The sequence below is a fragment of the Spea bombifrons genome, chromosome 7 (genome assembly GCF_027358695.1).
Source record: "Spea bombifrons isolate aSpeBom1 chromosome 7, aSpeBom1.2.pri, whole genome shotgun sequence".
NCBI classification, from domain to species: domain Eukaryota; kingdom Metazoa; phylum Chordata; class Amphibia; order Anura; family Pelobatidae; genus Spea; species Spea bombifrons.
In genome coordinates, this window is record NC_071093.1 from 26859046 (window position 1) to 26875402 (window position 16357).

At 36.4% G+C, this 16357-nt stretch overlaps 1 protein-coding gene across 1 annotated transcript in view; it reads left to right on the forward strand.

The window, feature by feature from the left end:
- DNAH7 (dynein axonemal heavy chain 7) overlaps nt 1-16357 on the forward strand; it is a 106711-nt gene that overhangs the window by 20776 nt on the left and 69578 nt on the right. The window contains exons 21-34 of the mRNA XM_053472239.1: nt 3409-3549; nt 4953-5165; nt 5693-5802; nt 6583-6751; nt 7850-7952; nt 8768-8895; nt 9586-9798; nt 10346-10444; nt 11405-11653; nt 11797-11946; nt 12990-13172; nt 13435-13611; nt 13937-14068; nt 14639-14860. Of these exons, the coding sequence (XP_053328214.1) occupies nt 3409-3549; nt 4953-5165; nt 5693-5802; nt 6583-6751; nt 7850-7952; nt 8768-8895; nt 9586-9798; nt 10346-10444; nt 11405-11653; nt 11797-11946; nt 12990-13172; nt 13435-13611; nt 13937-14068; nt 14639-14860 (2289 nt within the window). The remainder of the gene's footprint in view (nt 1-3408; nt 3550-4952; nt 5166-5692; nt 5803-6582; nt 6752-7849; nt 7953-8767; nt 8896-9585; nt 9799-10345; nt 10445-11404; nt 11654-11796; nt 11947-12989; nt 13173-13434; nt 13612-13936; nt 14069-14638; nt 14861-16357) is intronic.

Below are 16357 nucleotides of genomic sequence, written 5' to 3' on the forward strand. Positions count from 1 at the left end.
AGCCAGCAGCGGAGGCTGTTTATGCGAGCGTCACTGCTGCCGGTGAACGTCTGCGCGATGCGCTTAGACAATCTCCCATGCCGGCACTCCCCCCGTGGAAAGTGCCGGCAGGGGAGGCTGTCTGAGAGTATCAGAGAGTAGGATATGGGTCCCCTGCACCGCTGCGGGGGATCTGTATCCTAACCCTGCTGCCTGCCCGGCGCCCGGAACTGCATGTCCCGGGCGTCGGGAGCTAGACCCCGAATATAGGCCACACCCCCACTTTAAAGACTTAGTGGGGGGAAAAAGTGCGGCCTATATTCGGGCCAATACGGTAAATACCATTTAAAATGTTCACTCGTAGAAATACCAGAGATGCTAATGCCCATTATCTCTCAACATCACATCCATAGTAATAAGCAAAGGGTAACCAAATACCACTACCTTTTGAAATTAAGTAGATTTTGACATACCCTTTAGACCCATCTTACATACCCTAACTAGTACACATACAACGGAAACTTTGAAATAAACCTTGTTAAATATTGGAGTCCATGTACAAATGAATAACATCAGCATTATTTATGAGGACATAGTGAAGACTTTTCAAAGACTGAGTAAAACTATTTTCATGGGTTTTTTCTTCCATTCTACTCACCATCAGAAATGGCATATCCTATTCTACTTGTCTTGTCTCTTCTCTGAAGAGTTTCTGGAAGTGTAACTGTTCAATAGAGGCTGTTGGAAATCTCTGGCATGTTATACAAAACTCTTTCAAGAGTAGTCAAAGCATTGAGTAGGAGGCTTTTTCTTGCATAATTCTTTCCTTTTCTTTTTCTTTCCATGTGCCAAACCACTGAGATCTGGGCAGAAGCACATGGCTTTGAAGAACTTATTCTCATTGTTTTTTTTCTTACTATTTTTAATCATTGTTTAAATATATAAGAAGTTACGTAAGGTTTTTCTTTTCCAACATAAACATTATTAAAATTAGCACATTTGGTGCATGGTTAGTGAGTGCTTCATTTTAATTTCATGTTTCTTTGTAATATCATATATATTTTTTTCATTTAATATTTTTCTATTTGGCATTGGTAATGGTGTTATCTAAAGTGTTATTTCCATTCCTGCGTCTACCGCTTCTTAAGCTGTGTGCTTTCTCTGTTCAAGTTCTCTATTATTATTATATATCAAATAATGTGTGTGTGTGTGTGTGTGTGTGTGTGTGTGTGTGTGTGTGTGTGTATATATATATATATATATATATATATATAGATATATATATATATTGTGACAGGCCTCCCTTTTCCTTGGGATTTTTGTCAAGGATCTTGGCTGTAACCACAGTCTTCTAGGGTAAATGAAGTCCAGGACACATCCAGCTCAGCTTCAATGTTTATTTTAAAGGAATAAACAGCAGCAGTTGTAAGCAGAATAACAGTCTTTGCTTAGGACAAAACAGGTCACAAGTTACCATCAATATGGCTTTGCAGAGAGAAAACCACCCCTCAGTTCATCAGCTCTCCTAGCTGGCATAACAGTGGCTTCCTACTCTGAATCAGGCTCAAACCCTTTAACCTTCTGCCTGCTAATTAATCAGCCACAGGTGAGCTGTTACTTAGTCCACACCTGTGGAGCTCCTGTCCAGAATGCAGTCTCCGGACTGGATCAAAACAGCAATTAGTGCTGTTGGAGCACTGGCCCACCCTGCTCTTTGAGATGCTCCGCCCCAGGGACCCTTACCATGTTTTGCAAACTGCCAGCAGTGCAGTTTGTAAACAAACAACATATTTCCCTGGGACATATTTTAACCCCTTGATGACAATTGCCGGTCCGGGCACGTCACCGAAAATCAAGTCGATAACGACAATTGACGTGCCAGGACCGGCACGTCTATAAACGGGTGCAGAAAGCGAACTATTTTCGCTTTCTGCACCGAAACAGCGTTGCTGTAATGCCTCGCTGCATTCAGCAACGCCATGATCGGCACAAAGGGGCCATCTCTGGCCCCTCCCCGGGGCGTCAACATCCGCCATACTTTGTATGGCGGCGGACGCCGGTTTTAAAAGCGTTTAGGAGGAGATCAACGATCGCCTCCTAAACTTAAATGGTGTGGCTGGAATGCCTCGATCAGGAGGCATCCAGCGACACCAAACACATACCTTGGGATGGACTTTGACCGCTCCGGAAAAAAACTTTGACCGCTCCGGGAAAAAAAACAATAAAGACTAAAAAATTTCGCTAGACGGTCTCCAGACCCTCTACAGAACTCTGGCTCCACTTGCAGGTTGAATACAGGTACTGCATTCAACCATGCAAGTCAGTGGAGCTCAGCTTTCTAATCGCAGTGTGATTAGTAAAAATAAATTAAAAATAAAATAAAAATTAATAATAATTAGAAAAAAATAGTAAAAAAACAGTAAAATGTAAAAATAATTTCCCACTGATGTCACTATCAGGGGAACCTTCAAGTTGAAAAAAAATGTAAAAAATTTTTTTAAAAAAAGGAAAAAAAAAAAATATATATATAAAAAATATATTTTTGTGAGCAAGTCCTAAAATTAGCATATTAGCTTAAAACAATTCTCGCATGGAAAGAGTTAAAATACTGGCATATTAAATGCCCATGGGGTGTCTACTTTTAAAAAATGTATGATTTGATGGGGTAAATTGAATTGGCTGGGTTCAACAAGGTCCCAATTAACATGGGGGGAAGGATGGCCACACATCTAATTTCCAATTAGAAAAATGCACACGTACCAAATGTGGCCTTTTAGTTCCCCCAAAAAATGACAAACCCATGCATGTGGGGTATCACTGTACTCAGAAGATGTTGCTGAACACATATTGGGGTGTCGTGTGACAGCGGCATATACAAGGAGCTGTAAATTCATACATAAAGTAGGTGTGTGTGGGAAAAATACACACACAAAAATACTACTGCAAACTTTGAAACAATGCTGGTGGTAAAATGTGTGCATGCAAAGAGTTAAAATACCAGCATTTAAAATACCCTGGGGTGTGTAGTTTTCAAAAATATATGGGTTTATTGGGCACACTGAAATGGCCCGGCTCAAAGATGTACCAAATAGGGAATGGGCAGTGGTTCAACATTGAAAAATGCGTATGTCCCAAATGTGGCCCTTTTGCCCCCAAACAGCCAGGCAAAATCATTCATGTGAGGTATCGCTGAAAACATATTGGGGTGTTTTATGATAGTGACATATACCAGAACCTGTTTATTCATACCTGAAGTAAGATGTGTGTGACAAAACAAATGCAAAAAAATTACTACCATAAAGTTTGACAAAGGCTGATGGTAGAATAAGTGCTTGGAAAGGGTTAAAATCGTAGTTATTTTCTATACAATATATTTTATATTTATATTTTCCAATATATATATTCCACTGTATCATTTACTGCATAAAGGTGATTGGTGAAGCCATTGAAGCTTACCCCAGAACAACTCGGATAGATTGGGTGAGAGAGTGGCCAGGGCAGACTGTCCTCTGCGTGTCTCAGTGCTTCTGGACACAAGAAGTTCAGCTCTCTATCAGAAAAGGTCAACAGGTATGTATGTTCAAATCAGTTATCAATGTTGATAATAATGTTAGTATGTAATATATTTTTAATAAAATGTTTTTTTTAATACATTTACATCAGACTGAAGGGGTGAGTCTTTAAAATAAGCAGACTAAACTGGTTCTTATGTACTGTCAAATTCTATCTATGTTTCTATAACATTGAAGGTAGTGCTGCAACTAACTATTATTTTCATAATCGATTAGTTGGCCGATTATTTTTTTTTTGATTAATCGGATAAAAAAAATTAAATTTTTCATTTATTTAAAATAATTTAATGAACAAACTGGATGTTAAAAACAAACACCAGAATAAAAAACTTTGATTGAGAAAAATGCATTTCTTGTTTTTATTTCCCAACCTGCCCCTCCTGTTATGCACATCTGAGCCCAGGCTTGCAACTCTGCCTCCCAGATATGCCTTATATGCCCTGTATGCCTTATACCCCCAAATATGCCATTCCGCCCTCCCCAGACATACCTATTACCCCATGATATGCCTTATAACCCCCTGAAATGCCACTGTGCCCTCGGATATGCCTTATACCCCCAGATATGCCACTCTGCCCTCCCCAAATATGCTTTATACCCCAATATGCCACTGTGCCCCTGATGTGCCTTTTCCCCCTGAAATGCCTGATGTTTGCGTGCATCACTCAGACGCCCACCGACTGCCAGAAAGGAGGATCCAGGTCTCCTGTAGCCCTGCAGCGGATCCTCCTCTCTGGCAGCCCCCGATTGTTGCGCGATGCACGCAGACAACCTCCAATGCTGCTGGCCGGTACTTCCGCTGACGCTTCTATAATGGAGCCGGATTTTCACATCACGCCGTAGCTCCATCATAGAAGCCCCGGCGGAAGTGGAGGCCAGTAGCGGATCCTTTCTTTTAATATTGATGTACAGGCTTGACCTTGAGCGAGCTAAGTGAGCAGGATTTACATGAACATATGATGAGGAGTGTGTTCGATAGGGTGCAGTAGCCTGTGGTTGCGTACCCCTATCCTCCCATCAATCTGTCTTGCCCAAGACTATGATTTCTCATGTATGATTTTGATTTTTGTATATACCTTTTGCGGATAGAAAGTAATACTCTTCTAATCTACAAGACAGCTAGCTTTTAAATGGCTATTTTTGTTGTTTTTGTGATCACTTGAAATAATACCGTTTTCCGATCCAATATTGTAATATATGATGAATTATGTAAAAATCCTGTTGAATATAGTAATGGAAGTTGATATTTTGCAAATACATGTTGTAAGATCCATTATATATCTGTGCCACTCAACTTGTGTTGTAATTTTAAAATATATGAAAGCTTCAAACGTCAATAAGAAATGGGAACTTTTTCTTTGGAGCTAAATCTTATCAGTGACATTTATTTTGCAAATGCAGGCACTTGAGCAATACCTGGAACAGAATAATAAACAAATTGATGACATTGTTGCTTTGGTAAGAGGGACGCTGTCAAAGCAGAACCGCGTGACACTCGGCGCACTTGTAGTTTTGGACGTTCATGCCAGAGACGTATTGGCAGCTCTCGTCAATAAACAAGTTAGGGATGAAAATGATTTCGAATGGTTAAGTCAGCTGCGGTACTATTGGGAGGTAAGTCAAACTGACGATTACAAAGTTTGTTTACTGCTATTTGTTAAACCTTTAGGACTGTATATTTTTGTAATTACATGAAAAAATATGTTCTGTACATTGTGACCCATTTTTAGAAACAGTCTGCGATGTGATAAAATATTTCTTTGAACTACTTGAACACCTGTTTACTAAATATTTTGTGGCGTACCGTTTTAAATAAAATCAGTTGAGTTGGGGTTTTCTTAGGAAATATTGTTTATTCTAACATGCTCTGCAGCCCAGAGATCTATGGGTTATTCCTGTTAGAAATGTTAGTGAGAGATTATCCTTTTTTTTTGTAGGGCCTTTCACAAATGTTGAAAAGGTTCTTTCAGTCGCATAGTTGGTTTATCTACATAAACCAGCCTTGACTCCAGCACATCATTGTATGCCTGGCCCATACTGGCTTGTGTCATTTTTATAGGTTAAAGGAAGAATTGACCTTTCATTTGATCCCCTTGTTGATGGTTATACATGTTTATGATGCCAGTATGATTTCTTTCCAGGAGGGACATCTTCAAACAAAGATGATTAATGCAGGACTGCAATATGGATATGAATATCTTGGCAATACCCCTAGACTGGTTATTACTCCTTTAACAGACAGATGCTACAGGTAGAGTGTGGAAAGTGCCAGCACTTTACTTATTCTACATTATGAGATTTTTCTATCAATACATTTGCCAATTGCAATCCTGTGCTCAGTCTGAGCTAAGCACAAAATACCCCATTCTTTCCTTCCATTCCATATTCATATAGATCCCTAAAACTAGGAAAACTTTCTTTTCTATGGGATGACATAATTGCACAGTATCAAAGCTTGTAATATATGTTATTATTTCCCCAGCATTAAAAAGATGGCCTTGATTTGTATAAATGTATTACTTTGTTGTGTCTTGTTTCGGAAATTTCCCTGCGCGAGAAGCCTCTTGCTCTACGAGAACTGTTTGCAAATAAAACTATACTATACTATACCCTATAACATTAAAATTATCTTTCTATCTTCCATATATATCTTTTGAAATATTTGTAACTTGTCTTCTTAATGGTTTCAAATCTTGTCTGATCCATAATATGACCCCACAGGTCTTATGTTAACAGATGAACAGTTTAAAAGTATATTAACACATTTGTCCTAATAATATATATAGTGAGTAGGGATACTTTTTTACATTATTTAATATTATACTTTATTTTTTATAATTTGTTTTTGTGTCATAAAACATGTAGTAAATCATTTTTAGAGTAATCTGTACTGAGTTTTTATTAATTGTAACCTACACAAGGCTTTTATGGCATAAATAATTTGCCCTATTTCCTAAGAAGAGAGAAAAAAAATTGAATAAAAAAATAAAATGTTTGCTTAAATTCAAATATATATATTTTTTAATAACAGAACTTTATTTGGTGCGCTTAATCTCCATCTTGGTGGAGCTCCTGAGGGACCAGCAGGAACAGGAAAAACTGAAACCACTAAAGATCTGGCAAAAGCAGTAGCCAAACAATGCGTTGTTTTCAATTGTTCTGATGGATTGGACTACCTTGCTTTAGGGAAATTCTTCAAGGTACTGTATGACAAAATACTGACCTTTTCCATAAAAAATGGCCTTTTCTTTTACACTTTTGAGTGGCTGGAACCCCAAACTATGCTGGAGTATTGTTAGTTCGACCAGACTTTAAATACAGAATACATTAATTATGTGATATCACAAGGTGGATCGCAGCCTGCTGGGATTCACAATTGGCAAAATATACCCTTGCATCTGGTGGACATCTCCTGCTGGCATGATTATGAGGATCATCTGCAACCTTTTTAAGATACAGTAGATCACTGCTCTGTTTTGCTCATATTATGGAGTAGATTCAGTTTAGCGTTAGCAGACCTTCACGCAGCAATATCTGAATCCCGAGTGTGAACTGTTTTTTTGCAGAAAAATGTTTCAGAAAACTTATCTTAGTGGATTCTGTGCTAGTCTCTAAGTTGCACATGGCTGTGTGTGCTGTAAATTGTACGTTGTAAATGCAAGTCCACCAATATATAATCCACTCACTAGTCCAATAAGCGTGTACAATTCTGTGCTGATGCCATACAGATGTCAGCTGAAAACTTTAGGGGGAACATATAAAAATCCTGTGTAAAAAGGATCAGTAGTATGTCATATGCAATGAGGTCATGTAGCCATGTAATAACGCTAGCCACTAAGAACTGCTTAAACATTCCATAAATTGTCAAGTGACCCTCCCTTTTGTTTGAACTTGACATTGTTATATACCTTTTGCCACAGACCCCTTTCCAAAAAGCTCCAAACAGTTGCATGTAATGACACAGAAAATTGTAGAGGTGTCAGATCCTCTTTAAATCAAAATGTAAATTATATAATTATTTGGAAAAAGAGGTAGTGCTGTCATAAAACTGTTTTTGTTTAGAGTCCCCTTTCATATATTTATCCCAAGTATGACCAAAACAGAGCATTATCATGACATGGACAATCTGGCACTGATTTATCATTGTGCTTTTTAATACAACAAACAGAAAAAAGGAAATGTATGTACCGTATTCCTCAGCCGATGTACAAGTATTACATTCTAATCTACAACCACCTGTCATAAAGCAGAATGCATGTTGTGTTCCTTCACTGATTAAACCATCTATCTTTTTGTAGGGTTTACTTTCTTGTGGAGCCTGGGCTTGCTTTGACGAGTTTAACAGAATTGATTTAGAAGTGCTCTCTGTGGTTGCTCAACAAATTCTTACCATCCAAAGAGGTATTTGATTAGTTATGCGATAACAATTTTCATTTGTCTCACTAATGGGGTCGTGTTTGTTGAACTGCAGATAAGGAAAATGTGAGTCACAAAAACAAAGAACCATGCCATGGTTTGTACTCCAAGTTAGGATTGTCTTGCTGATTTGCAATGTTGTTAATTAATCTAAAGTAAGATTCCTTTATTAAAGTGCACATTTTTTCAGTTTTGTTGCTGACATTCAGGCAACTTCTGTCTGTCTTTTTATCTACCTCTTAAAATACACAATTTGTTTCAATGGTAGCCCTAACCAATCAACAACTATTAGGAACTTTACGAACAGGGCGAGAGACAATAATTATAGAGATCCTGAGAACTGGATTAATGTGTCTGCTGACATCACACATATTGATTATTTTAATTCAGAAATTACATCATACAAGGTGTTATTCCAATATAAAATTATTATTTTTTAATATGTAAACAATATTTCATGAATACAAAATGTATAATTTTAGGAAGTGAGTGTGGCATTCTCCCTTAATTGGTCTGTAAGAAAATAAAACAGTTCTGATATATTCATAAAACACCTTAGTGGATCATAATATTTTGTATTTACAATACGAATTGTTTGTGGGTCCTTGGCACCTCTTTTAAATCGCAGCAGACACTATGGGAATTTTTTTTGCCTGTGCTACAGAATCTGCTGGTGCTCTGTAAATAAAATGTTACGTGATGCACTGGCATATTTATTTTACCATAAAAGAACACTACTACAAAATGTTCTGCAAACTTTTAAATTATATCAACATCATATATTTTATTTGCTTTTAAAGGTATCAATTCAGGATCTAATTTGTTAATGTTTGAGGGCACTGAATTGAAATTGAACCCTACATGTGCTGTCTTTATCACTATGAATCCGGGATATGCGGGCCGCTCAGAACTCCCTGACAATCTTAAGGTAAATTTCGTACTCTGAAACTGTTAATTAAATCTTTATAATATGTTTATGTATATCTATATCAGCAGAACACACAGTTTTGATTTTGTGTTCTCTTTGCCAAACTGTGGGTGGCTTTTTCACAATTTTATTTTGGACAAGTAAAGTGATGTGTCCTTTCGAAAATACCAAATGAAAAGTCAGCCCATGAATGGTTTTCAGAAGGGTCATTTACAGTGTCATACATTAAGTTCACAAACATTAAGATTTTACCCATGTATCAAAAGGGCCCAAACTGGATCTAATGACTTGACCATATTGCAGAACACATATGCAGGCCTAAAGAGTTCAATTACATTAGTCGTAAGGGTTTTATATGTCATTGACATACCTTGATATTTCAAGGTATGTAACAAACTCCCAACAAAACTACAAACATGGTTCTTATTCTTATTGAAATGAGAGCAGTCAATAAATACAATTTACAAGGCACGCGGCAAACCTTTATATTGGCAATTTTAGTTTTTCGAAAATGTGCTATCCTTGAAATATATTTTGTCTATCTTGTATACATATTTTTATTACACTAAATGCCTTCCCTCGTAGGGACTTATTGCTAATGGTAGTTGGGCATTATCGGTACTGTTGTCTTTGAATTCCAAATGTTCTTTGCGCCATGAAAATGATTGACCGCATCATGTTATTTTGTAGGCTCTCTTCAGGACAGTAGCTATGATGGTGCCTGACTATGCAATGATAGCAGAGATTGTTTTGTATTCCTGTGGCTTTGTCACTGCCCGGCCACTGTCTGTGAAAATTGTCGCAACATACCGGCTCTGTTCTGAACAGCTGTCGTCCCAGCATCACTATGATTATGGCATGAGAGCCGTAAAATCAGTGCTGACAGCTGCAGGCAACCTGAAGGTAAATATTTACACTCTTAACAACGCCATCTATCTATTGATCGATCGGCTGAGCTTTGACTCGCTGCGTATAGTCATTTTGTAGCTATGGGTGTGAATTGGCATTTCCATCAGAAATGCTTATCCCACCTAGTCTTCAGAAAATGTAATCATCCAGAAATGACGTGATCTCAAAATAGTTTAACCTAATAATTTAGTAGAGAGAGCAAGAGCTCTCTCCTTACCTACGAGTCCCTTCCATTTTCTATTCTCTTTGTTGCACCATATTTTCTTTGCTATGCCTTTCCTTTTATATTTTCCCTACTTTTACAATAACTCCAATTTCTTGTCTTTGTAGTTAGTTACTGTTAAAAAGTTTAGATTTATACAGACAGAGCTGAGAAACAACAAAGTTAAAAACAGAGCTGCCTCTCCGCCTGCCATGTTTACGACTATCCTTCTCTTCTGCTTTCATAATATAGAATCACTGTTTCACCATGGCGACCAATAATAAATATAAGGGATGATTTTTTTCTGTGAACCTCACTTTTTTATTTATATTCTTACAGCTCAAATATCCAACAGAAAATGAAGAAATTTTGCTGCTCAGATCCATCATTGATGTAAACCTACCCAAATTTTTGTCTCATGATTTGCCACTGTTTGAGGTAAGATTGCCCTTGATATTGATGGGCTCTACATACCTCTTTATAAGTAAATTTTACCACAATGTATAACAAAAACAGTCCCGAAACAGCTTCACCAAATAGCAAGGTAAATATATATATATATATATATATATATATCTAAATATCTTGTACAGCGGGCATTTACTTTCAAGAGATCCATGTATAAAGTGGATATAGAGGCTAAAGGTGATCATTGTTGACCATGTTTGCATGCACCTACCCAGAATCCCTTGTGGTTGTGGCAGCACCATGAAATTTCTGAGGGAAAAAAACAAGCCTTCTGGCTTGTCCGGTGTCTGTAGATCAGTTTAATAATGGTTCTACTACCCCCTATATATATATATATATATATATATATAAATATATATATATATATTTTTTTTAATTATTATTATTTTTTTTATTATTATTATTTTTTTTTACTTTGGTGAAAAAAACTCACCTGCTGAAAGAACTGTAGTTCCATGCCTGCATGTGTTCAGCCATATGCATCTCCTGTAAGCACCTGGAGCGGGGAAGCATGACAGACGTATAGAGATGATATTATTGAAAATAATAATCTAATGTTACGTATGTTAGTTACATTTGGCTTTATAGTACTTAATGATTTTTTAGGACTTGTTGAGCTTGTAAAGAACTTATTGTACATGACTGCATTTGGAGTAGAACCTATTGTGCCTGTTGTATTAGTTCCCTCACAGTAGTTGTACCATTCATGCATGCTTAACCACACCCTTTACACCATGTCATAACCTGGAGTGGGTTGGGCACAGCTTGAAGAGGTGGGGCTACTATTAAGTCCCTCCCCTGATTTGCGCAGCTCTCCTAAATTGTCATGTTCTAGGCACATGGTTATGGACTATGAAGAAGTTGGTCCATGGTATAACTGCAGACCAAAGACTATGGACAAATATTAACTACTAATTAATTTTGTACTAGGGAATAACTTCTGATTTGTTTCCTGGAGTGAAACTTCCGAAAGCAGACTACAAAGTCTTCATGGATGCTATCAAGGAAAACTGTGAACGTATGAATCTGCAGATGACTAGTTTCTTTGCAGAGAAGATTTTGCAGATCTTTGAAATGATGATTGTGCGGCATGGCTTTATGATTGTTGGAGAACCTTTTGGTGGAAAGACCAGTGCATATCGAGTTTTGGCTGGTGCTTTGAATGACATAAGTGAAAAGGTGTAGTATTTTATTAAGTAATAATAATAGTTTCAATTCATTTATATGCTGAATTCACTAATACATTATTACAAAATGAGTTAATGGATTTTTCGGGAAAGCCTGTAGACTGTCTTACTGTTTTCTTTAACATTTCTTCCTAGGGTCTGTTAGATGAAAACAAAGTTCAAATTACAGTTCTTAATCCCAAATCTATAACCATGGGACAGCTTTATGGACAGTTTGATCCTGTTTCACACGAGTGGTCAGATGGAATATTGGCCGTCAGTTTCAGGGCATTTGCTTCTTCAACTGTAAGTATTTAGGGAAAAGGTTGTAATCTTATCAAAAATCCACCTATAATAAGTATGAAAGGAGATGCACATGTATGTATATATAAGCTGTATCATTTTATGTTGGGCAGGCTATTGTATATACATCAGCATGTTAAACATTTTTATACATTATCCTGCCTCTGCAGCATATTCAGTTCATTACAGTGGTTGGTGGTAACTAAAAAAGAGCAAATTTGCAGTTATTTTCAATAAAAGAATAACATGAGTAAAATAGAACCTAAAATCTACAAAATATCAAGTACCTCAGTCCTGTAACATCCTTTAAAAGTATTATAAAGTTTACCTTTACTAAATTCATTAACTACCTATACCTTGCACTATAGTATTAAGTTTAAGAAAAGGGGGCTATTTTACCGTTTGTAGGATGGTCAAATTCCCATCAAGTTGACTGACAGACTCAACTATCAACTTGATGGGAATTTGATCATCCTACAAGTGACTCACATTGTGCAACCTGACATCACTCTGACATCACGCAACACAAATATTTGTGAGCCGATGAGTTGCTCTTCAAAATGAGTTAGTTGAGTGCTGTTGCGTTGTTTCACTTTGTCAGTAAAGTTACCTGGCAACTCAAACCGTAAACTGAACTGACCTCTGTCTCAAATTCCCAGACATTCATTCCTTATGCAACTTATGAATCTATAATATCTGATAAATGTGCTTTATCACCCTTGCCTTAATTAATTCACATAAATAGTAATGTTACATTTTTACCTTATAGAACCCAGAGTAAGGTATTTCAGTTGCCTTCTAATCTACAGTCTGTCTTTTTTAAGCAGAAAAACCCTTTTAGTTTTTTAAAACTTTATTCTAAAAGTTGTTGAGAGTGATATGCATATGCATGGTAAATAGTAGAACAAACTTAAAATGTTTACTAGTTTGTTATTTTTTGTTGTTGCTTTTCTTCCTCTCAACCCTTATCCCTTATTTATTTCATTGAGTTTTGGATCAACACAGCACATAAAAAGACTAATATTGCAATAATATTTCCTATTTAGACCCCAGACAGAAAATGGCTCATATTTGATGGACCAGTGGATGCTGTTTGGATTGAAAATATGAACACAGTATTGGATGATAACAAAAAGTTGTGTTTGATGAGTGGAGAGATTATCCAAATGTCTCCTCAAATGAGTCTCATCTTTGAACCTATGGATCTAGAAGTGGCTTCACCTGCAACTGTATGTATACCCTGTGTCTGAATTAATCATTTCCAAATAAAGCCTTTTGCTGTTTCTAGAGACTGAAGTACAAGGAAAGATAGTCAAATGATGTGTGTAGTGCTCTTCCTGTAAAATGCACAATCAATATTCCAAGTTGATATTTTAATAAAACTAAGGTCCGTTTGCAGAATGTACCATAGAGAGTGGGAATACACAACATGCATTTAACAAATCATATTACGTATTTTTTCCCCCCATACTTGTTTTTATTCACCTTTAGGTATCCAGGTGCGGTATGATTTATATGGAGCCCCATATGCTTGGATGGAGACCAGTTATGGTATCATGGATGAATCTTTTACCTGCTGGGCTAAGCCAAATGCATAAGAAAATTATTGAAGGATTATTTGACAGAATGGTTCCGCCTTGTCTTCAGATGATTCGGAAATGTGCCAAGGTAAAATTTTGAAAAGCAGACACATTCTAACAAGAACTTGTACAAATGTGATATTTTATTAAGCTTACGATGTTAGGTAATATTTTTTTTCCCATTACTGAACTTTTATAGAGGCCTATATTGCATAGATGTCACCTGTTGTTGCCCTAATGAATGAAGTTGCGAAAGGCATCATTAATGAGTCTAAACACTGGATTGCTACCTAGTTAGCCTTGAATGAACAAGTCACATCACATTTATTTATAATACTATTTAACCATGCTTTTGTTTTTGTTTTCTATATTAAGGACAAATGGCTAGCTTCAAATAATTTCTTGCATTTCAGGAATTGTCTCCAACTTCTGATACAAATTTAGTTCGCTCCCTAATGAATTTCATGGACTGCATGATAGATGAATTTGCTGATGAATCTGTAATTCAGACTATGAATGAGCGGGATATTTGCTCTTGGCTGGAGGTCAGTGTCACACCTGCTATAAGTAGAAGAATGCTGACTTCAGCATACTTTCTCAGTTCATGTTAACTATTTTTTATTGTTTTTTTTTATGCTTTCTTGCGCATAACATGGAGGGAGAGTTGCAGTTTCTTTCCCAGTGACCCTACTATTTATTTTGAAAGTCCAACCCGATTTAGCTTCTTCCACAAAATAACTTGGTTGGCCCTGTATACATATTTAAATTACTGAGATGTAATGGAAGTCACATCCATTTTAATAATACACCATGTACACAGGTAGTAAACAACAGATGCCTATGAAAGTTATAAATATAGATTAGGAAATGTTTACATATGCAGCGTTGTTTACGCATGCGATTGCACAATATAATTATATGTGTTGAAAGCGCACCTGCTTTCGCATAAAATCTGTATGCCTCGTACTTTATAGATCAACCTTATGTATTAAAAAAAATCAGAGTAACTTCATAATGTAGGTTTTCTTACTACAATACTTGTCCTTTCCTTATTATGGTTCTGTATTTGCTTGTCTATCTACAATCTCATTAATACAGTAGCTTTCTTTTCTAAGGGTATATTCTTGTTTTCATTGATTTGGTCCATCGGAGGAAGTTGCAAAGAGGACGATCGACTCAAGTTTGATAAACTCCTTAGAGAAATCATGGAAGGACCACTCAGTGAAGAAACGAGAATGCGATTCAAAATTCTGCATCCTGTGGATCCACCAGAAAAACAATTCACTGTACCAATCCCAAAAGAAAACACAGTTTATGAGTATAGGTTTGTTAAAGAGGTAAGTGGAACACACTTGAATAGTTCTCTTGTTCTATTGCGTACCACCTCAATTTTACAATATTTTCTACTGTACTGATGTCATTTTTTCCTAGCAATTCACACATATTGCCATCATAGTAAATCACAAGAGACATTGGGGTCTTTTCTGTGCTCCTTTTATTTGTCTTTTTAATGCACTCCTTTCGGTAAATTCATTTTGTACAGGAATGGACAGTGCACAAATAAATCATGTTGCGTATACTAATTTAATCATGTATGGTATCTAATTAAAATAGATTTTTGAACGTTCCACAGGATCTGGGAGGAGGTTACACACATTTTCACATACTTGCTAGTTTAGTTATTGTGGAATATGGAAGGTGGCTTCTAAACAGTATGTGATGATCTAGGATGTGGGTTGCAAACCAGATGTTTATGATCCTTCCTAGCTGATGGCATTACAAAGTTAGGATGATGGTATGGTCAAAACATTTGAGGTCTCTCATGAATTTTACAGTCTGAGACCGCTGTTTCAATATATATGGAGACATTTTATGTGGTTATTACTTACTATTGTGGAATAGTGTCATTACATGTTTTTTTTATTATGTTTTTGAACCTTGATTTTAAATTCGCACCAAAATGGTCAACACCAAAATGAGATATTTTGATTTATTGGAATCCTGAAGCTGAGTGGCGTGATTAATTAAATTATTCAATTAAACAGTTAACATGGCAAGATAGACTTGTAAGTGAGTGTGCCATTTTCATTTTCGTTAACCTCTTGCCTGACAGATAGCTGTGGAAAGGAATACATTTCCTAAATGTATGGAATTTTCTTGCAACCTATTTCAAGGGTCCTGACAATTTTCTATCTTTCTTACTGCATGTATTCTTTAGTATAACATTGAAACATTGATGTGCAAGTCACAGAGGCTCCTGAAATATATAGGTTTTCAGAACAACTTCTCACATTTCTGAGAATGCTTTCGATTTTACTTTAACAAATACGTGTCTGTGAATATATTATCATTATGTTCTAACCGCTGCAGATTACTGAATAGGTACCAACTTCCTCCTCTTCCCTATTTTCCCTTTTTTGTTTATCTCTCTTGTTTATCTCTCTTGATGCATAAGTAATTTCCTACAAGCTGGTTGAATGCAAGTTTACTTTATGATCATACGCAGTATTAATGCAGCTAATTTTGTAGCTCATAATAAAACTGTAAATTAGTTTAAATCATACTGCTGACATGATGAACATTTTAAATATTGAAGGACAAGTGAATGTAAGAAACAAACGTGATTGTCCATGTATGCCTGCTTTGTCTTGTATTAAATTATACCAATTGCAGATGGAAAGTGGTCTACATTGGACTAGTTTACAACAGAAAAGAAAAAAAAACTATATATGTGGACTGGATTACAAAATTAAGGAATTTATGATTTAAATAGTGATCAACACATACCTCCACTTCCTTTTTTTATTTTTTTTAAAGGGTGATATAAACTTAAA